At 40.8% G+C, this 24,255-nt stretch overlaps 1 protein-coding gene across 7 annotated transcripts in view; it reads left to right on the top strand.

The window, feature by feature from the left end:
- The window catches only part of EWSR1 (EWS RNA binding protein 1), a 42,494-nt gene that overhangs the window by 5,647 nt on the left and 12,592 nt on the right, over positions 1 to 24,255 (top strand). The window contains exons 2-10 of one of the 7 annotated variants that reach the window (XM_037879074.2): positions 2,706 to 2,742; positions 3,048 to 3,099; positions 7,078 to 7,201; positions 7,601 to 7,618; positions 16,527 to 16,713; positions 17,843 to 18,010; positions 19,065 to 19,276; positions 20,924 to 21,104; positions 23,930 to 23,964. In XM_037879074.2, coding sequence (XP_037735002.1) covers positions 2,706 to 2,742; positions 3,048 to 3,099; positions 7,078 to 7,201; positions 7,601 to 7,618; positions 16,527 to 16,713; positions 17,843 to 18,010; positions 19,065 to 19,276; positions 20,924 to 21,104; positions 23,930 to 23,964 — 1,014 coding nt within the window. Of the gene's footprint in view, positions 1 to 2,705; positions 2,743 to 3,047; positions 3,100 to 7,077; positions 7,202 to 7,600; positions 7,619 to 16,526; positions 16,714 to 17,842; positions 18,011 to 19,064; positions 19,277 to 20,923; positions 21,105 to 23,926; positions 23,965 to 24,255 lie in introns of all 7 variants that reach the window. The other 6 variants (XM_037879073.2, XM_007070856.4, XM_027833003.3 and 3 more) reach the window with 6 other exon arrangements.

Raw genomic sequence — 24,255 nt, 5'->3', positions numbered from 1 at the left:
AGAAAAGGGAAGTTAAAGACAGATTTCATAATATATTTGATTAACCTGATTATAGAGACCTAATAGTAAAAACACTGTCTTAGGTTGTTTAAAGGAAATAAAAGGGGAGAAGAGGGGAAAAGTAAGTGTTATAAGTAACTGAAGATTGCATAGTAAAGATTCTCAAATTTGGGGCTGCTTCTGAGGCTCAGCTCATTGTTGTGGGTGTAGTAATTTGCTTGCCAATGTCCTTCCACTGAGCAGCAAGAGCAGTGAGTCTCAAACTTTTTTTTACTGGCCACCCCTTTTACACAACAAGCCTCTGAGTGCGACCCCCGCTAATAAATTAAACACACTTTTTAATATATTTAACACCATTATAAATGCTGGAGGCAAGCGGGATTTGGGGTGGAGGTTGACAGCTTGTGACCACCCATGTAATAACCTCACAACACCTGAGATGTCTTGACCCGCAGTTTGAGAACCCTTGAGCAAGAGGAAGCAGAGCTGGGGACTCACCTGTCGCATCTCAGCACATAAGTGGTGGCCATATGTACATATGCTTTTCAGGTGCAAGAAATCGGCTCAGAAATGTTGAATGTGTTCAGTGAAACAGAAGGGCAGCAAAAGGAGGACTGAAAATGGAAAGATGAGGATGGGGATTATGAGTAGTGGGCATATGGACAGATTGTGGGAGTGTGTGGTGGACAAAGGAATGGATGATGGATATATAGAAAATAAAGGGAATGAGGAAGAAGCGGGAGGGAGAGTTGGTTAGGAATAAGATAAGGTGGAGCAAATGTGGAAGGAAAGGAAGGAAGTTAAGAAGTACATAGCAAGAAATAGGAAGGTGTGATGAACACTGAGGTGAAGGAAAGCAATGCAAGGTGTGAAAGAAACAAATGATGCTCATTTTAGGTCAGCTTTAACTAATGAATGTTTTAAAGACTGAAATGTTAATGCATCTGAGCTGGGAATGGGCATGCATTTTAAACATCTGTAAAAGGCAGAGTCAAAGAATTGGACGTAGCAAGTTGTAAATTTTAAAAATATAAAAATATTTAGAAAAAACAAGTAATGCTAGAATATAGTCTAATTTGTGTGAGGGATCTCAGGAGTTTAGATCTTTCAGAAGAGCAGTTTAACATATTTGGTTCTGAGTGGCATCAAATGGCAGGTGTTTGTTTAATCTAAAAATAAATTATTTGCGGAGACTCTCTACCCCATTACCCTCTGTTCCCAATACAATAACTTTATTTCTTCCTACTGCAAATTCAAAATAGTGTGCAGGCTGGTCAGAAGTTATCATCCAGGCCGCTGCAACTTCCTTTCTAATGCACTCCCCCTCAAAATCCCAGTCAGTGCCTGAATCCCCCAACAGCAACACCAAGATTGAAATGGGAGGGGAAGAAACCCATATGATTAATTTTAATCATTATATGTGAATGGGGTGGGAAGCAGAGACCTGAAAATTGTGTTGCTGAGGAGTCTTCGGCTTTAAGAAATGTGAGCCATTGATATACAATAAAAATACTAAGTTTTTATATTCAACCTTTGTTTATTCAGTGCACACATTTCAGTTACAAGAAGCTAGAAAGATAAATGAAAGAATTAAAGCAGATCCTTGAATTCTGCAGAGTTGTCAGCCAGATTCCTCCTATATTTTTACTTCGGTTTTCTTGGCTATACTAGCTAACCCTGAGGTATTGTCAAAATAAAAATATATACGTCTGTTCCCATTTGGGACTACTAAAATCTTTGCAAGGAAATTGTAGCAATATCTAGTCCCAAACTGCTTTCAACTAAATTAGATGCCTTAGCTTGAGTGACTGTAGTAGCTTTAGAGCAGTGTTTCTCAACCTTTTTGATACCAGAGACTGGCTTGCTGCCTTCCTAACTTGTATCTGGGAGATTTCAGGGACCAGTTGTTGAGAGACACTGATTTAGAGAATGCATAGATACAGAGAGTTTGAACAATGTCTGATCTTTCCATACTCCGTTAATCACACTTTCCGTACACTGGAAGCATTTGAAAGTAATAATTTGTTTGGCGACTAAGGCCTTGACCTGTTGAGGAACTTCTGCTACTGCTTGCTCTAGATGTCTGAAAGGCAACTAAAAACACTTCATACCTTTCAGTGAAGCCTTGCATTTATGATCTATAATAATCTGAAATATAGCATTGTCGTTGATCAAGGGGATGGGGAGGGTGGGAATATAAAAACTCATTGCTAACTGAATATCTTGGATTTTGACACAAACTTTTAAACAATCTTCCAGTGATTCATTTTTGGCCTTTTAAAGTCAAAATACAAGGAGCACAGCCTTATTTTAGCTTCTACAACTTTGAATAGTTGGAGCAAATCCTCCTGAAACTGACCTTGTCTTAAAGGGGTCAGGCATAGTGTTTTTTTTTTAAAAAAAAAACAAAAAAAACCACACATCCTCCTGCTTCAGTAGCTGGGTGCCATCCAAGGTGACACATTAAAGTAGGGTAATCCCAAGATTGCTGGAAGCAGCAGGTAACAAAGGGAAGAGGTTTTTGCTTCCAAACCAAAATGTTTAATAAATTTACCTTTAGCACCTTCGAAACTTTGGTTTCTGGTTGTTTATAATGGTTTCTCCTCTTCCAAGCAGCTGGAAGAAATTCTGGCAACTGCACTCTTATGCCATCAATTTTATTAGCTGTCTTTGTCAACATTCTTACTCTTCTTTCTTTCCTGCAGACTATAGTACCTATAGCCAAGCTGCAGCCCAGCAAGGGTAAGTAACATTATAGTCTGTATTTGTGTTTTTAAAGGGCATACGATAGCTTTCTCTTTAGTGAAGATTTGGTATATAGTGTTGTATTTCTTAATTTGTGTGTGTGTGTATATATAGATGTGGATATATATTTCTAAATAAAAATGGATTCTACTGTTTCCTTTAAATTAGACCTATTATATTTTCTTACCAAGAACTACAACACAAATAGTTTGGGAACATTGAAAGTGTTTGTGTAAAGTATGTATTACACAATTCAATAGTGTATATCTGCATTTTAAAATTTCATTACATTCTTTTTATAGCTACAGTGCTTATGCAGCTCAGCCAGCTCAAGGATATGCACAGACGACCCAGGTAAAACATGGGGCATTTTCATAACAGCTACTGAGTCACGTCTACCAATAAACTAAGCCAGACTTGACCAGCCATTAAATAACCAAAGAAAAAGACTGAGCTTTAATGTGAAATATGTTGGAAAGTTTTATGATAACGTTTTAGATTGTGTAGAAGGCTTCCTTAAAGGGACAACAACCTTAAAATCTGGAACTGTTCACTTACTGTTAAGAATTTCTTAGCCTACCGCTGTAATTGAGAGAAAATAATTCTTGGTGTGTATTTAACAGTTTCCCTGTTTGTGAATATTTCATTCAGCAGTGCAGGAGAGAGAAACCTGTTAAAGTAGAGAAATGTAATTTGCAAAATTGCATCAGTTGTTGGATGGAATGGGAAGAGAATAGACTTTAGGTACAGGTATTATACCAGAAACAATTAACAACGCTTGAAATTGACTAGATTTCAGGCTGACGTCTGTCAAAAGGAAACTAAAATGTTTGCGTTTTAAAAAAAAAATCTTAAGGATCCAGATTGTGTAGAGACAAACTTCAGATGCATTTTAAAGGAATACTGAGTTTCCTTCTAAAACTGTAGTTCAGGTGTCTGCGTTTCTACTAGCATCATTCGATAGCTTCACTTTCAAAGGAGCTGCATGCCTTACTCTACAGCAGTAAGGTATCAACTGTTGCCAGAGAAATACAACTGTAATCTTTGCGTTTGGGCCTCCTTAATCAGTGACCTACACACTAATTAAAGTTTTGTTTACATAATTGTATTGATGAAAAATGACTTTAGAACTAGATGCAGCAGTTCTCAAACTGTGGGTCGCACCACCGTTTTAATGGGGTTGCCAGGGCTGGCATTAGACCTGCTGGAGCCAAAGCTCCCTGGCCCCTCCTCGGGCCAAAGCCCAAGCTCCACTGCCCAGGGCTGAAGCCAAAGTCTGAGGGCTTCAACCCTGGATGGTGGGGCTGAGGTTGTAGGTCCCCTACCTGGGGCTGAAGCCCTTTGGCTTTGGTCCCCCCAGCCCGGGGTGGTGGGGCTTTGGCAGGGCTCGGGTGGGCTCAGGCTTCGGTCCCCCCTCCTGGGGTCGTGTAGTAATTTTTGTTCTCAGAAGTGGGGTTGCAGTGCACTGAAGTTTGAGAACCCATGAGGTAGAGTAATCATAGGTATCCTTCAGTCTCGAGAGACCATGGGTATACACTCCTGAGAGGTAAAGAATTTACCCAGTTGGTTTTATGGCAGCCGCGAGTCTGGCTGAAGAGAGACAATCTCTGCCACGTCTGTCACATTTAAAGGTGGTGATTCGACCCTTTAGGCTCTGCCTTCTGCAAACTCTTTTCTCCTCTGTTGAGCTCTGGAGACTGTTGTTAAGCTCTTGTTTCCAAAGACTGCAGTCTTGAGTTTGATCTTCGCATTTGTCTACATCCATGTCCATTTCTTTGCACGCATCCTTGAAATGCAATTTTGGATGTCCTTTTGGTCTTTTTCCTAATGCCAATTTGCTGTAGAGGGTGTCCTTTGGGATGTGCCCATCATTCATTCAGCACACATGCCCAAGCCAGTGGAAGTGTCTGTTTGGGAAGTGTTTGCATCCTGGGTATGCTGGCCCGTTTGAGCACCTCAGTGTTGGTGACTCTGTCCCTCCAGAAGATTCCAAAGATTTGACGAAGCTAACACACATGAAAACTCTGGTCCATGTCTCGCTTCCATACAAAAATATCCTGATAACACACACACGATACACACAGATCTTTGTGTGTTTTGTCAGTTTGTTGTTTGGCCTACCCTCTTGTTCAGTCTAGACATTTTTATGGCAGCTTTTCCAATGCGGATGTTGAGTTTCAAGTGAAAGTTTGGCTGTGATAGTGGATCCCAGGTATGTGAACTCTTTCACCACTTCAAGTTCATAGCTGCTGTTCTTGATGGAGGGTGCTTCCTCAACTCCATGGCACATTGTTAGTCTTTTTTAGCCTTAATAGTAAGCCTGAAGTCTGGCAGGCTTTGGAAAAACTGACTATTAGGTTTTGAAGATGAGCTTCTGTGTGGGTTATCACTGCTGCATCATCAGCAAGGAAAAGGTGTTGGATAAGGGCCTTCTGAGTCTTGGTTTTAGATCTGAGTCTTGCAAGATTGAACAGCTTTCCATCAGATCTTGTGTGCAAGTAGATCCTCTCAGTTGAGGAACCAAAAGCCTGTTTCAGTAGCAGGGAGAGGAAAATCCAAACAGAGTCGGTGCAAGTACTCAATCTTGCTCAACTCCGCAATGAATCTGGAAAGCCTCAAACACTGAGCCGTCATATTGGACTGTTTTCATGGAAGGATCGAATCATGCTTAAGAGCTTGGGGGGGACAGCCAATCTTCTGGACATCCACAAATTTGAGATAGTAACAGGAGTCATCAGTATGTATACTCTATTTAGTTATTTGGGGGAAAAGATTAGCATTAGTCAGGCCACCAGTATGTTATAGTGGATGTTTTGTACTTTTTCTTTAGTTTTCTAATCATTAGAATTTCAGATTTTATGAATGAATTTTTTTTGCTAAGAAGTTTCATACTTAAAATGCTCATCTGTGTTGAAAAAGAGAAGACAAAGGGCTCACTAACACCCTGTCTGTGAGAACAACACAACCCAAATTTATAAGCAAATAGTCCAAGTTACACTTGCAACCTTTCCTCAACTTCTTATCTACTGAACTTCCACAAGTCAAGAAAGCTTGAAATGCTTTCACTGTGACTAGGCTACCCTCCTTTAGGGTTTTACAATTTGAAGTCAATGAGACGTGGTCCTAAGTCACATAAGGCTTGTCTTCACTGCATTTTTAGTCTGAGATATAACTTGAGCTTTGCCCCTCACCCACATACAGATCTTGTTCACACACAGATCTCTACCAGGAGAGATGTGGTGCTTTAAGCTTGGGTAGGTGAAGGAGAGTGTTTGAATCTCCAGCTAGTAATTCAGTGGGGGTGCAGCAGCTTAAGATACAACTCAGCTACTAATCTAATCACTCTACTAGAACAGTCACTCTGGGGGTATGTCTACACTACAGCTCCCAGCCCAAGTAGACACTCACTTGAGCTACCATGCTAAAAATAGCAGTGTGGATATTGCAGCATGGTCTGTGACTCAGACTAGTCACCTGACCTCAGACCCATGGGGTCAGCCAGACTTGGGCGGCTAGCCACAGTCTGAATGGCCACCCCTGCTTCAGTGTCCATACTGCTGTTTTTAGCATGCTAGTTTAAGTGGAGCTAGCCTGAGTCTGGCTACCCAGACTGAGATGCGCAGACCCAGCTGCAGTGTAGACATACCATGTGCTGCTAATCACTCTGTAGCTCATGTATTTCCCAGTATGATACTGGAGGTAGGCTAGCTCAACTGGAGTAATAAGCCTCCTTAAGCGCTCCTTAAAATCATGCCCTCAAGAACTTAAATATGGGTTTAGGCTCCTACTTTTGAAAATGTTCACAACAACTTTGTTAATGCTTTGAAAGCCTAAGTAACATTTCACGGTTAACACTGAAGGAATTTTGTTTTGAAGTGGCAAAAGTTTCCACTAAGAAAAGTTTTTTAATAAAAAGTATGGTTTTTAGCTCCTCAGGCTGCCCACACATATTCATATGATTAACTATAAACATGTGAGTACGCCTATCAAAGTCTGTAGGAAGCCTGGGATTATTTATGTGGATAAAGTTATGTATTTAAGTGTTTAGTTTTCAATATTTTGTTTGGCCTATGGGGTTTGTAAAATTCTAATAAAGATACTAGTAGTGACATTTAGAAACAGCTTTTATAATTTACTTGATTATAAATTTTAATCGGCCTTACAAAGCCTCAACCTAATTTGTCTGTTGTTTAAAAGAAAAGTAAATTGATTTAAATTGCTCCACATTGCTGCCTTTTTACTCTGTCACCAAAATGACTGTTTATATGCCTTTATGTAATGAAATAAACTGATCTCAGTGCTTGAATTAAATATATATTTTCTTTGGAGCAGGCCTATGGGCAACAGAGTTATGGAACTTATGGACAACCCACTGATGTCAACTACACACAGGCTCAGACAACTGCAACATATGGGCAAACTGCATATGCAACTTCATATGGGCAGCCTCCAACGGGTAAGAGCCTCAACAGTGTTGCATGACTTTGTTTTTACTGGGGAAAGAGCTTAGTTAAAATCTTCTACCTAAATATGAACCTAAACCATATTGAGTCGATTAGGGCATCTTTGACGTAGAAAAGGTTTTAGTGTTCCTATAGCCTTCCTTTTAGGGAATGCTGATTTAAAACAATGCTGAGATGTGGGTGGGATGAATGCCAGGAGTAAACATACCCATTTAATCTACAGAATGTACTTTGTTTAAAAAAAGAATCAAACACAAAAACTGTGTAACAATGCTCATTGGGAATGTGTACTCTGGGCATCTCTTCAGTTGCTTGAAAATCAAATTGGTTAAAGTGACTGTTTGCCTGTTCTGATAGTGTACCCTCTACTTTTTGTCTTGTGCTTTCCACAGTAGAAGGGACAAGTACAGGTTTGAATATCCTGCTCACTCTTGCATGGGAAATGCTGTTTCATTCTGTCTAAACTTGTGATGTTAACCCTTTAGGTGTTTCATTTGTTTTAGACCTAATAACATCACATTAAACATACAGTACTATTCAAAATTTGCTAGTATTTAGTGCCATTTATAAGTTACATGTCTGTATAATGAGTACCATTCACAAACTCCTGAGTGCCATGCTCTATGGATAAAACTTTCCAAGCAATCTAGTGACAGCTGTACCAAGGTGTTCCAGGTGAATATAACCGAGCTGTCTTTACCATTTCCTAAAGGGTAAACAGCATGATTAGACATGTTCAGATTGTTCTGACTACCACCTTTGCATGTTCCATGTTATGTCTATGGGTTTCCAGTTCAGACATATACTTGACATCTTCATAAATAGTCTGTAAATTACTTCAACTTGTGCTTTTTAAACTGGAGTCTTGTTCATAAAAATACCTTAAAGTTAATTGGAAAAAAAACAAAAACCAAAAAACCTGATCTGGAGAGACTTGATCCATCATTTGAAGACTATATTCTGGTGCACTCGATTTGAACCAGGAATCCATGCAAAAACATAGTCTCTCTTCACTCAAGTGACATCCTGGCTACAGTTTTTTATGTGGCTCATCCTTTATTAAAATTAACTCTCTAGTGGAATGGAAACTTCTTAAAGGTTCCCTAGGAATATCCAGGACATACAGGTGGTGTTTCTACTAGTATCTGGGCATAGATGGATGGATGGTAAGGTGGATGTCTTACAATGGAAAATGTGGAGAAAAAATTACCATAATGTATTTAATTGTGCAATTCTTTACCACCATTTTTAAGTTGGGGAGGGTTTCTTTCTGACAGTAATCTTATGCCTTGAAGAATGAGAACAGATTGCTTTTGTAACTCACGCAGTTGTAGAGGTGATTTGTTCTTGGTTTGCCATTTAAGTGTTGAAGATCAGGAATCATTAACAGAATATATTTGTAGACTTAAACTTTAAAAATATCGCTGAAAAATCTCTGCCATTTATTCTGCTGGCACTAAGGCCTTGTCTACACTAACAAGGTAAGTCGATCCAAATTATGCTAATTAAATTATATAAGTTATGTAATTTAATTGGACATAGCTTAGATCGATTTACAGCGATGTCTGCGTTGACAGAAGGCGCTCTCCCGTCAATTTACGGCGTCTTCACCAGACCTGCTAAATCGATGCTGCTGCTTCTGTTGCAGCGTTGCTGATTTAGCCTGTAGTGAAGACCCGCCCTTAATGTGCAGGGGTTATAGGAACAGTAATCTACTGGATTATGTTTTTTGCTTGCTCCATGTTTAGCTCAAGTTACATTTACTGGGATATATAACAATATTAGATATTTTGCCTGTGCTGCTTCCTCTCACACCCAATAAAAAATGCCACTTAAAAAAAAAATTATGGTCAGATGGAAGACCGCATAGGCGTAGGTCCCTAGAGTATGATTTGCATTAGTTTGCCTTTCTGTCCATTCGTTTGCCTCCCTGTCTTTAACTTTGACAGAACTGTTTATATATGCCACTTATATGCACCTAGTGCTGAGTGCTAAAGTCACTATACCATCCGCTGCTAGACGATTCAGAATCCTCCAAAGGTGAACTGGTAGTAGTACTGTTTTTTAAACAACCTGAAACCTCTTAGGGGCCTAATCTAAAGTCAATCAAAGATACTGTTCAGTATGCAATTTCTATGTTTTCATGCTTTATAAAACATGTTGTGCTGTAAGGGACACAGATTAGCGCCCTAAAAAGGATCATATTTAGACTTCCGGTAAAATTGCACTTAATTTTCTCTAGAAGCTGACTTTGTATTGCTTAAGACAATTATTTAAATGGTACTTTTATTGTTTATTTTCATAATTCCTTAAAAGGCTTTATGTTGTGTCAGAGCTTTATGTTGCTCTGTGAAGCTCCCTCCCCATTCCCTTTGAAATATCACTGATGTGGGGGTCTGTCTGCAGGAGTATTAGAGCTGGTTCTTCTGCACTATGATAGTGGTCCAGGCTAGGGTTGTCTTCGCCTGCATAGGGGCATATTTTAGCCCCACCTAGGGGGAGGCTCAATTGGTCTCCCCTTTATCCCAGCCTATTTGGTCCTGTGTGGCTGGCGCTGATTTGCAGCTTAGTATGCATTTGAGGTGTGAGTTAATCCAAAGGTTATCAATATCTCCTATATTGTTACCCCAATTAAGCAATTTTTTGGGACTCCCTTTCCCCTCTAGGCATAAAGGTTGGGAGGAGGGGTCATAACCCTGGGGACCTCTTTGTGATCTCTGGATTGAGAATAATCTTCTGCAAATAACCAAACCCATTCTTTCTTTTTGACCACTGTATTTTAGTATCATGTATTTAAAATGTCAGTACTTAGGCCAACAATTTAAAGATATGTAATCTACCATCATTAAGAATAACTTATTATGGATGGTGAACATAATTTCCTGTGTCTTGGTTCTCCCTTATGGTAAGTTTACCTATCCAGTATGTATTAGGATTGTGCAGGAATTTATTAAACAGCTTATGATGCTGGCTTTTTAAATTAGAGGGAACTTTGAAAACTGCCACCACCTGAAGAGAAGCCAGCTATTTCAGAATAAATCCTTTTCAATCCAGTATTTCATCTGAGTATTCTTTGAGGGCTGAATCCTTCCCTTCTAATGCAGAAAGAATTGCTATTTACATCCATGGGGGTTTTGCATGCAAAAGGTTTGCTGGGTTAGATCCTGATAGAGGAACTGGAGCTGACTAAGGAATATCTTTACCGGGCTGCTTAAAGGAGATTATGAAGTTCTTAAAGTTTCTTTTTTCTGTCCGTGTTGGAGACTCTCTCAAATTGTTTGGGTGGTTACATGGTCTAAATCGGGGTTCTCAAACTTCAGCAACCCGAGGACCTCCATTTTGATTTAAAAATTTTTGCAGACCCCCCCCCAAGGCCCCTGCTCGCCCCAGGCCCTGCCCCCACTCCACCCCTGCCCCTCCTTTTCCATGCCTCTTTCTACCCCCTACCCTGAGCACACCCCATCCACACTCAGTGCCTCCTACACACCAGTCGTGCAGGAGGCGCTGGGAGGGAGGGGAAGGAGTTAATCAGCGGGCCCCCAGGGGTTCCTTTGCGGACCCCAGTTTGAGAGATGCTGGTCTATTTGTTTCCCCAAAGTGGAATCTAATACATTAAAAGATACAGCTCTAATTGTTTTGTATTATCCTAAACTAAGCTGATGTTCAGTTGAAATTAGAATTTACAGTAATGGGTTCGTAAATCACTAACCATTCACATATTGAGGCTTAAATATTAAAAGCAGTTTTACAAATGATGTGCCAAGACTAGTGTTCACATGTGCTTAAAATTCAGGGTTAATCATAGAATCATAGAATATCAGGGTTGGAAGGGACCTCAGGAGGTCATCTAGTCCAACCCCCTGCTCAAAGCAGGACCAATCCCCAATCAAATCATCCCAGCCAGGGCTTTGTCAAGCCTGACCTTAAAAACTTCCAAGGAAGGAGATTCTACCACCTCCCTAGGTAACGCATTCCAGTGTTTCACCACCCTCCTAGTGAAAAAGTTTTTCCTAATATCCAACCTAAACCTCCCCCACTGCAACTTGAGACCATTACTCCTTGTCCTGTCATCTGCTACCACTGAGAACAGTCTAGATCCATCCTCTTTGGAACCCTCTTTCAGGTAGTTGAAAGCAGCTATCAAATCCCCCCTCAGTCTTCTCTTCTGCAGACTAAACAATCCCAATTCCCTCAGCCTCTCCTCATAAATCATGTGTTCCAGACCCCTAATCATTTTTGTTGCCCTTCGCTGGACTCTCTCCAATTTATCCACATCCATCTTGTAGTGTGGGGCCCAAAACTGGACACAGTACTCCAGATGAGGCCTCACCAATGTCGAATAGAGGGGAACGATCACGTCCCTCGATCTGCTCGCTATGCCCCTACTTATACATCCCAAAATGCCATTGGCCTTCTTGGCAACAAGGGCACACTGCTGACTCATATCCAGCTTTTCGTCTACTGTAACCCCTAGGTCCTTTTCCGCAGAACTGCTGCCGAGCCATTCGGTCCCTAGTCTGTAGCGGTGCATTGGGTTCTTCCGTCCTAAGTGCAGGACCCTGCACTTATCCTTATTGAACCTCATCAGATTTCTTTTGGCCCAGTCCTCCAATTTGTCTAGGTCCCTCTGTATCCTATCCCTGCCCTCCAGCGTATCTACCACTCCTCCCAGTTTAATATCATCCGCAAATTTGCTGAGAGTGCAATCCACACCATCCTCCAGATCATTTATGAAGATATTGAACAAAACCGGCCCCAGGACCGACCCCTGGGGCACTCCACTTGACACCGGCTGCCAACTAGACATGGAGCCATTGATCACTACCCGTTGAGCCCGACAATCTAGCCAACTTTCTACCCACCTTATAGTGCATTCATCCAGCCCATACTTCTTTAACTTGCTGACAAGAATACTGTGGGAGACCGTGTCAAAAGCTTTGCTAAAGTCAAGGAACAACAGGTCCACTGCTTTCCCTTCATCCACAGAGCCAGTTATCTTGTCATAGAAGGCAATTAGATTAGTCAGGTATGACTTGCCCTTGGTGAATCCATGCTGACTGTTCCTGATCACTTTCCTCTCGTGTAAGTGCTTCAGGATTGATTCCTTGAGGACCTGCTCCATGATTTTTCCAGGGACTGAGGTGAGGCTGACTGGCCTGTAGTTCCCAGGATCCTCCTCCTTCCCTTTTTTAAAGATGGGCACTACATTAGCCTTTTTCCAGTCATCTGGGACTTCCCCCGTTCGCCACGAGTTTTCAAAGATAATGGCCAATGGCTCTGCAATCACATCCGCCAATTCCTTTAGCACTCTCGGATGCAACTCGTCCGGCCCCAGGGACTTGTGCAAGTCCAGCTTTTCTAAATAGTCCCTAACCACCTCTTTCTCCACAGAGGGCTGGCCATCTACTCCCCATGCTGCGATGCCCAGCGCAGCAGTCTGGGAGCTGTCCTTGTATAGTGAAGACGGACGCAAAAAAAGCATTGAGCACATTAGCTTTTTCCACATCCTCTGTCACTAGGTTGCCTCCCTCATTCAGTAAGAGGCCCACGCTTTCCTTGGCTTTCTTCTTGTTGCCAACATACCTGAAGAAACCCTTCTTGTTACTCTTGACATCTCTTGCTAGCTGCAGCTCCAGGTGCGATTTGGCCCTCCTGATTTCATTCCTACATGCCTGAGCAATATTTTTATACTTTTCCCTGGTCATATGTCCAACCTTCCACTTCTTGTAAGCTTCTTTTTTATGTTTAAGATCCGCTAGGATTTCACCGTTAAGCCAAGCTGGTCGCCTGCCATATTTACTATTCTTTCGACTCATCGGGATGGTTTGTCCCTGTAACCTCAACAGGGATTCCTTGAAATACAGCCAGCTCTCCTGGACTCCTTTCCCCTTCATGTTAGTCCCCCAGGAGATCCTACCCATCCGCTCCCTGAGGGAGTCGAAGTCTGCTTTCCTGAAGTCCAGGGTCCGTATCCTGCTGCTTACCTTTCTTCCCTGCGTCAGGATCCTGAACTCAACCAACTCATGGTCACTGCCTCCCAGATTCCCATCCACTTTTGCTTCCCCCACTAATTCTTCCCTGTTTGTGAGCAGCAGGTCAAGAAAAGCTCCCCCCCCAGTTGGCTCGTCTAGCACTTGCACCAGGAAATTGTCCCCTGCGCTTTCCAAAAACTTCCTGGATTCCTGGTTCTTTTTCTTAGGACAGTTAACGACCTTGGTGACATCTGGCAGTGTGCAAACTCTGCAGCCTGCTTTGGATTTGGTTTTAATAATACCATCAGATGTGCCAGGAAAAAGGGACCAAAGTTGGAAAGATCTAGCTTAGGCCTTGATCCTACAACAAGTTCTCTCTGAGTACAGGATTGGGACCCAAGTGTATTAGTTTGCTGTGAAGTTTACCTCTGACCACTGGGAACTGACTTACTGCAAAAGCCTGATGTTGTCAATGAGCGATCGGGGCTTAGTTGTTTGGAATTGGGGTTCATCTAACTTTAGGTATCAGCCAGTCTTTGTGGAATGCTTTTGTGGCTCATGTTTGGTTTTTTTGAGAGTTTTTGAACTGTTTCCGTTTGCTGAACACAAAAAACTGTTCTCATTTTACACCATTCAGCACCATCCCATTCACCTTTTTTCCTCGCTAGCACGCTTAGGCTTCAGAACATGGATTTGCACGCTAGGTAGAAATGAGTACCCAGAATATTATGAAAAGCAAATATTGTTGAGATATGCTTTCCTACAGAAAAGGAGGATAAATACCTACTTGCACTTTGGCTTTTCTAGCTTGGCTGAATTGTAACAAGTACAGTTTAAAATGCTGGGATTCATGAGGAACACTTGAAGAATTATTACACGTGTGCTGAGTTACTACTCAGAATGTTGAACTGAAGTTGGTTTTATAGTTTACCAGTGTAGCTGCTTTGGCATGTGCTATGAGGTAGTTTAAATACTACTTCATTAACAAATTAGGAAAGGTCTGGATTTTGTGACAGGTCACCTACATAGCACAATGAGTAGTGAAAGCAGCCTTGTGCATTTTGAAGACACCAAGGTTGAAGGGAAAAGATGCTGACTAGTAAATGTTACAGTACTGGAGATTCTCTTCTGAAAATCAGGCAGTGGAAAGGAAAACTCCAGTGTAGTTAGTCTGAACACTACATGTGATGTTCTCTTCTTTGTGATGACAAGTTTCTTAATTATAATAAAATTAGCAAGTAAAAAGGAAGCTGTTATCTTAATTGATGAAAAATAGAACTGAGATAATGTTTTCCTGTTACTTTGTTTCTCAATGCTAGCTATCAGTGCCCTTTTACAAAATCAAACTGAGCTGCTGGAGAATACCAATAAAGAACAACTCCCACTCGCTAACTGGAGATAGGAGCAATGATAGATATTTCTGAAAAGTGTCGAAGATTTGTTTATATTAACTACTGAATATTTTTACCTGAGGCATATTAAATTGGTACGGTCTTCCTTTAACCAATGGCATATTAAAACAGCAGAAACGATTTGACTTCTTGGTATGTTTCTTTATTGAAATACTCAAATTTTAGTCTCTAAGGTGCCACAAGTACTCCTGTTCTTTCTGTGGATACAGACTAACAGGGTGCTACTCTGAAACCTGAAATTAGTAGAGTATGCTGTTCAACATATTCATAAATGATCCAGAAAAAGAGGTAAAGTGAGGTGACAAGGTTTGCAAATGATACTGAATTTCTCAAGATAGTTAAATCCAAAGCAGACTGTGAAGCATTACAAAAGGATCGCACAAAACTGGGTAACTGGACAACAAAATGGCAGATGAAATTCAGTGTTGATAAATGCAAAGTAATGCACAATGGAAGACATAAGCCCAACTATACATACAAAACGATGGGATCTAAATTAGCTGTTACTACTCAAGAAAGAGATCTTTGAAAATATCTGCTTACTGTACACTGGCAGTCAAAGAAGCTAACAGAATGTTAGGAACCATTAGGAAAGGGATTAATAATAAGACAGTAAATATCATAATGCCATGATATAAATCCTGATACACCCACACCTTGAATGCTGCATACAATTTGCCCCATCTCAAAAAAGATATATTAGAATTGGAAAAGGTATGAGAAGGGTAACACACATGATTAGGGGCATGGAACAGTTTCCATATGAGGAGAGATTAAAAAGATGGACTGTTCAACTTGGAAAAGAGATGGCTGAGGGGGGATATGATAGAAGTTTATAAAATCATGAATGGTGTGGAGAAAGTGAATAAGGAAGTGTTATTAGCCCCTTCACATAACTCAAGAACCTGGGTCACCCATTTAAATTAATAGGCAGCAGGTTTAACTCTCACAAAAGGAAGTACTTCTCCACACAATGCAGTCAACCTGTGGAATTCCTTGCTGTGAAGGCCAAAAGTTTAACTGGGTTCAAAGAAGTTAGATAAGGTCACGTAGGATAGGTTCATCAACAGCTGTTAGCCAAGATGATCAGGATGCAACTTCAGCTCTAGGTGTCCCTAAGCCTCTGACTGCCAGATGCTGGGACTGGATGACAGGGGATGGATCACTTGATAATTGCCCTGTTCTGTTCATTCCCTCTGAAGCATCTGGCATTGGCCACTGTTGGAAGACAGGATACTGGGCTAGATGGACCATTGGTCTGACCCAGTATAGCCATTCTTATGTAAGTGCAAAATTAAAGTTCATTCTTTACATTTCAAGAATTACTAATGATTGCAAGTACCTAGTGATTTAATGGTAACCTGTAAAGATCATCTTAAAAGTTAGCCTTATGCCTTTTCTTTGTGCTGTATTAAGGCCTAATATGGGTGTGACTTAGGTAAAAGTTTCTGTAATTGTTTCTTTTACTTTAGAAATAACAAGAATGTTTTCTGACTCTTGCCTGTTTTAGAGTATTTTCTACAGGTCTCTGCCTGTATTGTATGTTTTTTAAATTAGTTATTGAAGTTAAATAGTTGTAAACAATCAATCTTTAGTCTGACTGAGAAGGAGCTCCCGTTGGTCAATCAGCTTTTGTTCTCAGAGGTGTAATTTATTTCTCTAGTCATTAGTTGGACCTGGAAGACTAGACTAGAATTTCTAATGTTGAAGCAAAAACACTGTTTGGGGGAAACAAATTTCCAGGCCTTCATATGCCATGAAGAAGCAGAAAAAGGGCATAAGTCAATTTTTATGTTTTCAGGTTACCTATATTGCACAGTAAAAGTAAAATCAATAACACTTGTAACCTCTGGGTAAAACTCTTTGAAGAATAAAATTCTGAAATATGAAATCTAGATTGAAAGTCAATCTGACCAAGCTTTTGTTTGTTCTAGGTTATACCACCCCGACTGCCCCCCCTGCTTATAGTCAGCCTGTCCAGGGGTACGGCACAGCTGCCTATGATACCACCACACCCACAGTTACTACCACCCAGGCTTCTTATGCAGCACAGTCCGCTTATGGCACCCAGCCTGCCTACCCAACCTATGGGCAGCAGCCAGCAACATCTGCACCTGCAAGGTAATACACAGTTTCATTTAATTTTTTCTTTTTAAATAAGGTTCTTTCTGCTCTCCTATTGCTGAGAAAGGTGGGCCTTTGACAGATCCAAGAGTAACACTGAACATGCTTGGGCCTACTCCTCTGTGCATATGCCTCTCCTTTTGCATTTTTGGTTTCAGCTTTGCTGCTGCTCTGTCTCATAGCTCTTACAGTGCCTGGGGAAAGTGTGTACATGACTTCCTCCTTCTGCGCCCAGCAGAGGTTGCCAGCAATGTTACCAAGCTGTTGCCTCACGCAGGAAATTCTACTGACCAACGAAACAGTGCAGCTGAGTGTAGATGCAGTGCTATCAAACTGTGAGATAGGAAAAGTAGTGGAAAATTAACACTTGTCTCTCTCTTAGTTATGGGATTACTTAAAGCAATAGTGTTGCCTAGCATATCGTTTGGGAATGGGTGTACGTGTATGACTTGATACAAAATATCTTCAGCATTTTTGGCCCCCGTTGATAATAGGCCTCTTAGCTTAATTGTATGTTTAGCAAATGTAAGATTTTCTTAACTTTTAAAATTCTTTTTAGTTAATCTCTAAATCAGATTGAATGTTAAACAAAACAAGCTGATGCCATCAGGTGGCAAAGCTTCTTCACCAGTTTTGTACTAACCGCTTACAAGCATAGTGCAAGAAAACCTAGAGTGGAATGGCTGAGTTAATTGGCTCTAGAATGTGATCTGTCTGGGGCTATGCTGAAGTTGGTCAAATTCTAAATTATGTGCTTTAGATTTGAGATTGCACCTGATTAATAAGGTAAATGGAAGCTGTAGAAAAATTGTATTTTTAATTATTGTTAATGAGGTAGCCAATGATTTCTCTAGTAGTGGGAGAATGTGTAAATTGCCAATCAAAATGTAAAAAGTCTTGAATTTAATGAATTCTGTCTGCTTTCACAGTGATGAAACTGATACTGAGTTCCAATTAAAATACATTGGACTACCCAATGGCAACTTTAGGTCATAAATTCCATAAACTAATATATCCTAGTCTTCGACTGGGTGTGCTTGGGATTATCATTACCTGCTGCAAGGAGAATTGGGATGGAGGGGAGTTCGGTACAAAATGACTCCTCATTGCTGAACTTTGCTTTTAGACCTCAGGACAGCAGCAAGCCAGCAGAGACTAGCCAGCCGCAGTCGAGTACCACAGGTTACAGCCAGCCCAGCTTAGGATATGGACAAAGTAACTACAGTTATCCTCAGGTGCCTGGAAGTTACCCCATGCAGCCTGTTACTGCTCCTCCATCCTATCCTCCAACCAGGTAATTCTTTCAGAAAATTAGAGTTGGCGAAGGTGGTGGTGGAGCATTAAAATTTGTTTGCTTGGATAAAAGTGCTGTTGCCTTTTTTAAAGGGACTTTCCTAGTGTGTAAAAACTTTAAATATTTTGGATTTTAAGCATTTGTTCTCTATAAAGCTTCTTGCCATGTTTGCAGATTATCAGATATTTTCATAAACAAGCTTACTTGCATCTAACCAGTCTTCTCTTCACTGCAGGGTCAAAGAGGAAAGAATACAGGGCTGTGATTAAATAAGTTCTAATCAAAGGATAGATATCTATAATAACAAAAGGCAAAAGTGACTACTCAAGAAAAATGTTTTATATAGAAATATTCACTTTTAGCTCTTAAGTGTGAAAACCACCTTTTAATTACATGTCATTGCCTCCTAAAACTTGGGGTCCTAAAGAGAGGACATGTTTCAGGCTCTCTGTATTCCCCTTCAGTGTTAACTTTTAAAAATGCTGCTTCTGCGCACGTCGTGAATCTCAGGTGAGTTGTTCATCCTGAAATGTAGAACAGACAGGCGTTGCTTTTGAAATTCTCAAGCATGTCTGAAAAGCCTACACATGCCAAGCAGAGTGACTTTATTTTGTTGGAAATAAAGTGAATTAGATTGCTCTTGATTTATAAGAAGCCAGGGAAACAAGTTACAAACAAACAAACCATATTACCAGCTGATATTTCAGAGTCTTCTAGATGACAGATATCAATCATTCACGGAATCTGTTTGTTTTAAAGTGCACTGTCTCAAGGGGTGCAGATTTCCCACTTGGAAACTAATGATGATTTCCATGGCATAGTTATCTCTTTTTAGAGCTATGAGGGACTAGATCAGTGTTTTTGTTTTTAGCAACCCTTATTTTTTTTCCTATGCCTGCAAATCAGCCTCCATAGGATGACCTCACATTTTAAATGACTTGTGTTATTACTTGCATTACTGTCTAGTTAGATACCGCTACAGCCTAATGCGTGTTTCCAGGGGGCTTGATTTATCTTCCATCTAGAAACACTTCTTAATTCTTATGTCTTTCAGCTATTCCTCTACACAGCCAAGCAGTTACGATCAGAGCAGTTACTCTCAGCAAAGCACCTATGGGCAGCCAAGCACCTATGGACAACAGACTAGCTATGGCCAGCAAAGCAGCTATGGCCAGCAGCCACCTACTAGTTATCCTCCCCCGACTGGATCCTACAGCCAGGCCCCAAGCCAATACAGCCAGCAGAGCAGCAGTTACGGCCAGCAGAGTGAGTCTGCATAATGAAGCTCATCTAAGGAGGCGAGCTGTAATGATTGTACAATCTCAGTAGTACTTGTGGCACCTTAGAGACTAACCAATTTATTTGAGCATAAGCTTTCGTGAGCTACAGCTCACTTCATCAGATGCATTCAGTTTTTTCCACTGAATGCATACGATGAAGTGAGCTGTAGCTTCGGAAAGCTTATGCTCAGATAAATTGGTTAGTCTCTAAGGTGCCACAAGTACTCCTTTTCTTTTTGCGAATACAGACTAACACAGCTGTTACTCTGAAACCTATTTCAGTAGTGTTTGTCAAATAAGATATACTAGTAAATCTCTGAAGGAAGATTTCACTCGTTTAGCATCTTGAGTATTTTCCAGCCAGCAGGCGATCTGCAAGCTGATAGTTCTGTAGATTTTTTTTACTGACTATGGGTATAGTTTTAAGTTTGACCGCAAGTCAAGTGCTATGCATCCTGCTTTCAGTAGAGCCATTGTATTAAGACCCATGTCAAATGATTAGTTAACAATATTGCTAAAGTTCATGGTACTGAAGGCAGGTGCAAAGAGGTACAGTAACTTCTTGCTTAATGTTGTAGTTATGTTCCTGAAAAATGCTACTTTAAGTGAAATGATGTTAAGCGAATCCAATTTCCCCATAAGAATTAATGTAAATGGGGGGGGGTTAGGTTCCAGGGAAAATTTTTTCCCAGACAAAATACTATATTTTGTGTGTGTACACAAATACACAGTACAAGTTTTAAACAGTTTCATACTGTACACAGCAGTGATGATTGTGGAGCTTGGTTGAGGTGGTGAAGTCAGAGGGTGAAAGAGGGTGGGATATTTCCCAGGGAATGCCTTACTGCTAAATGATAACCTTTGTGGGCTCAGCGGAGTGCTAGTTTAACACTAGCCTCATACTCTACAAGGCAGCACAAATGGAGGGAGGGAAGACCGCATTGGGGGGGGGGGGGGAGAGAGAGAGAGAGAGACACACACACACTCTCTCTGTGTGAGAGAGACGTGCATTGCCCCTTTAAGTACGCTGACCCCACTCTAAGTACATTGCCTTTTTAAGTAGATCACCAAGTTGAGACAGCTGCTGCTGCCAGCAAGCTCCCTCTGTCCTCAGCCCTGTAGTGTCTCCCCCACCACACACACTCTGGAAATGGGGTAAAGTAGCTAGGGGCAGGAGCGGGGGGAGGGGGACACCCTGATATTAGCAACCCCCGCACAGCAAGCAGGCGGCTCCCAGGAGCTGCTCCAAGGCAGAGGGCAGGAGCAGCACAGGGCAGTGGGGGGGAGGGACAGCCGAACTGCCTGGCAGTTGATAGCTTGGTGGGCAGCTGCCACACAGGAAACTTAGGGGAGCTGATAGGAGTGCTGCCGATCCACCCTGGTTCCAAGCCCCCACCACTAGCTCCAATGGGCTGCTCTTTCTGTAAGCAGTGGACAAAGGATGATGCTGCCAAACATTATAAGGGAGTACTGTGCAACTTTAAACGAGCATGTTCTCTAATTGATCCACAATGAAACAACGTTAACTGGGATGACTTTAAGTTAGGAGTTACTGTAATCGGAACAAGCACTTCCAAATGAGTCTGACTTTATCTGCTTCTGCTTTAATATCTACAATACAAACTTTCCTCAGGTTCATTTCGTCAGGACCATACCAGCAACATGGGTGGATATGGACAGGAATCTGGAGGCTTTTCTGGCCCAGGAGAAAGTCGGAGCATGAGTGGCCCTGATAACCGGGGAAGGGGAAGAGGAGGATTTGATCGTGGAGGCATGAGCAGAGGTGGGCGGGGAGGAGGACGCGGTGGAATGGGGTAAGAGCAAATCTTTTCTCCTTTTACCTAATTCTGTTTTACCCGTAGGATTTGAAATGGAAGGAGCGGCTGAAAGATGACATTTCAAACCACACTTCCATGGAGAATATTTATTAATAGTGAGATTGTTTCTAGTCCATGGAAATGTCCTCCTAGGGGAAGTAGGGGCAGGATTGCTTTTTTTCCTGCAGATTGTTGGGTTTGGGGGAATTAAGGGTTTTATAAAATAAAGAACTTTCAGCTCCCTTCATGGTTATTCAGAGGTGAAATCCTCTGTGGGATTTAACGATAACTTTGGATAGAACACACACAAACCTTCCAGGAGATCCAGGTTTCACTTTCTTTGCCTCACTATTTGGGGTCTTGACGTTTCAGGTATGTACATGGCAGAAGCCTAATGTCAGCTGTTTTATACAATGTTTCCCCTCAGCATCTGTTTGCACTAGAAGTAGCACTTGGAGCTACTGTTATAAGTGAATGTATGGATCAGTTTATTGTTGTTGAAGCCACGGCTCTAGAGTGGCTTGGTTGGAGTGTGAAGAAAAGCCCCAAGAACACCCAAAGATCTGACTTGACTTCCAGGACTGCTCCCCATTGGAGCTTTCAGGTGGTCTAAATCAGTTTGGCCATTTTAACTGATGGCATAATCTGGTTTAGTAAACCTATTTGTTCAGATCAGTAGTTTATAGCTCCCTGTCTCTGGTGTCTGTTTTAATGAAGGTGAGGATGATGGATTAATTATCAAGGCTAATATAAGGAAGGTTTAGCTTTGTGTGTGTTCAATCGCTATGAAACTTAAGTTTAAAGCTATGCAGAGTTTCATTCATACGGATTAGAAATGCGGAGATGGAAGTGCAAAACATCAGGACAAATCTCGGTAAAATGTTGCCCCATATATTTGTATGGCTGGGCAAGTGAGTCAACAGCCTTAGATAAAAGTGCAGCATTTATTGGCGACTTGTTTTAGAACCCCATTTCACCTAGAAATTGGAGAAGTTACTCTGTCATTCTGCATAGCTTAGCTAAAATGAATCCAAATGGTCTGAAATCTTTATTGGAGAAATACAACTACCTGGAACTTATATTTTAAAGATAAACACTTGTTCACATGGAAACATTACTGATTTCATAAATTGGCTTGAATGGAACAGGGTTCCATTGTTCTATATAAAGATTTCACCCATAATATATTTATTTCTAATGTTTTTAAAGTAGATGTAGACACTTGAAATTACTATCATCACGTCTTAAAACTTCTAGCCATTTTGGTGCTGTTCACTGCAAAAGATTCATAATTTTTTTCTCTAATTTCACATCTGTAATCAAAGAATAAATTACTTCTGTAGTGATTTCCAACTGAAAGTCTATTAAAGAGGCCGCCAGCTTTTGGATGTAGTTTTTCTACTGTCCATAGAAAAGGTGGCCTTCCCACGAAGCAGTAGGTTGAACACCCAGGGGGCAGGGTAGGGGAACTCGGCCCTTTTATCATGGTGTGGTGATGGATTTCAGTGTCTCTTGCAGGTAAGGAGCTCAATGTTATTAACATGCCCTTTTTCATTGACTCAATTATTTTATATTTTCATTGGCTGTTAAACATGGAAACTTTTTAACATGCTTTGTCGCATTTATATGCTACAGGTTACAAAGTGAGAGCCTTGTATACACTTCAATACTTAAAAAGTACCCGTACTCAGTACTCAGCCGGCAGCATAATGAAAAGTGGGACTAGACACGGTGTCCATATGGAGAGGAAAAATATACATAGAATATTTTTAACCAAATGTATTCATTGTATAAATGGAATCCTTCTGTAACTTTGGTAACTGCATACTGGTATAATACTTTAGAATTGTGTAACATTAAAAAGTGTAAACGTGTGTGTTTAAAAAGAGAGACATTACATATATGGTGTGTACTTTTTTTAAAAAAAAAAGAGGAAGCAAAGCTGCATGCAACAGCTTGGAATTGTGTATTTAAAACCTTTTTAGAGATTAAAGGTGCAATACTGGCTAGCAAATAGATGGCTCTCTCCCTCCTCTCTTCCCTCCCTCAAAACAACACCCCCACCCAGAAAACCCTTTTCAGGTGGCATTTTCCTAATTAACCAGCACTTGGAAGCAACTGAAAACTAATAGCCTAGTCTGTGCTTTTGTATTAAAAGCTAGAGGCTGTGATTTTTGCATTGGCACACATTAAAATCTTAATTTCTGGTTTGTGTCCATAAAGCTGCACCCCCAGGCCTTTGAGCCCTGATATATTCTGTAAGTTCTTCTTCCACAGAGACTGTTAAATCCAGTAGTGACCTCAATGTATGGCTTTATACTAAGGTTTTAGTGGAAATGTCATCTGAACTGTGTTCTAGGTATTACATATGGTTGTCTCCTGCCTTTTTAACTGTTAATGTTAGGGACCCAGGAACTCAGTTTGCTCTCCTGCTGCAAGAGGCTGAGGGTGCACCTTTATGTACATACAAAGGGGAGGGAGTTGACCTATAGGTGACTTATCTTTTTTTTTAAAAATCAAACACAATTTGAAAATCTCTAAATGTTTTTGCCAAGTATTGTACTGTTAATACCAATACAAGTAATGAAAGGGTACAGCAGCAAAAGTGGTGTCTAAACCAGACAAGCAAGGTTGTGCGTAAAGGAAATTTGAGCAAGCTGCCCTGAAGAAAGGCATAGTGACGAGATGAGAGACAGACAGACAGATGCATTGTTTGGAGATGTTTAGCCAGTGCCATTCTTCCCAGTGAGCCCCAGAGGCTCAGAGCGGTACTGGCTTTTTAAAGGGAAAGGCCTTCATTTCTTCGTTTATCCCCCCAGCAGCGCTGGAGAGCGAGGTGGCTTCAATAAGCCTGGTGGTAAGTTTTTGAGCATTACAATGGATAGTGTTTAAAAAAAAATCAGTCAGTTTTTAGAAAAAAAAAATATATAATTTTTATTAGTTTCATAAGTGGTTAAAAATGACATATACAACAAGACTTTAATGGGTACTGCCGGCAATGCCTAGGGGTATAAGGTTAACCTATGGTTACAAAACAAAGGGTAACTTGAAGTATTGAGAAACTACTTTTGTAATTTGGGGAGAATAAATTTAATTTTGTTTGGATTTAATAAAGAAAAATAACTTTTCTTATAAATATACACTGATT

This window comes from Chelonia mydas, chromosome 15 (assembly GCF_015237465.2).
Source record: "Chelonia mydas isolate rCheMyd1 chromosome 15, rCheMyd1.pri.v2, whole genome shotgun sequence".
Taxonomy (NCBI): Eukaryota; Metazoa; Chordata; order Testudines; family Cheloniidae; genus Chelonia; species Chelonia mydas.
The sequence above is the reverse complement of the archived record's forward strand: the minus strand, read 5'-3'. Positions and strand labels throughout refer to the sequence as shown.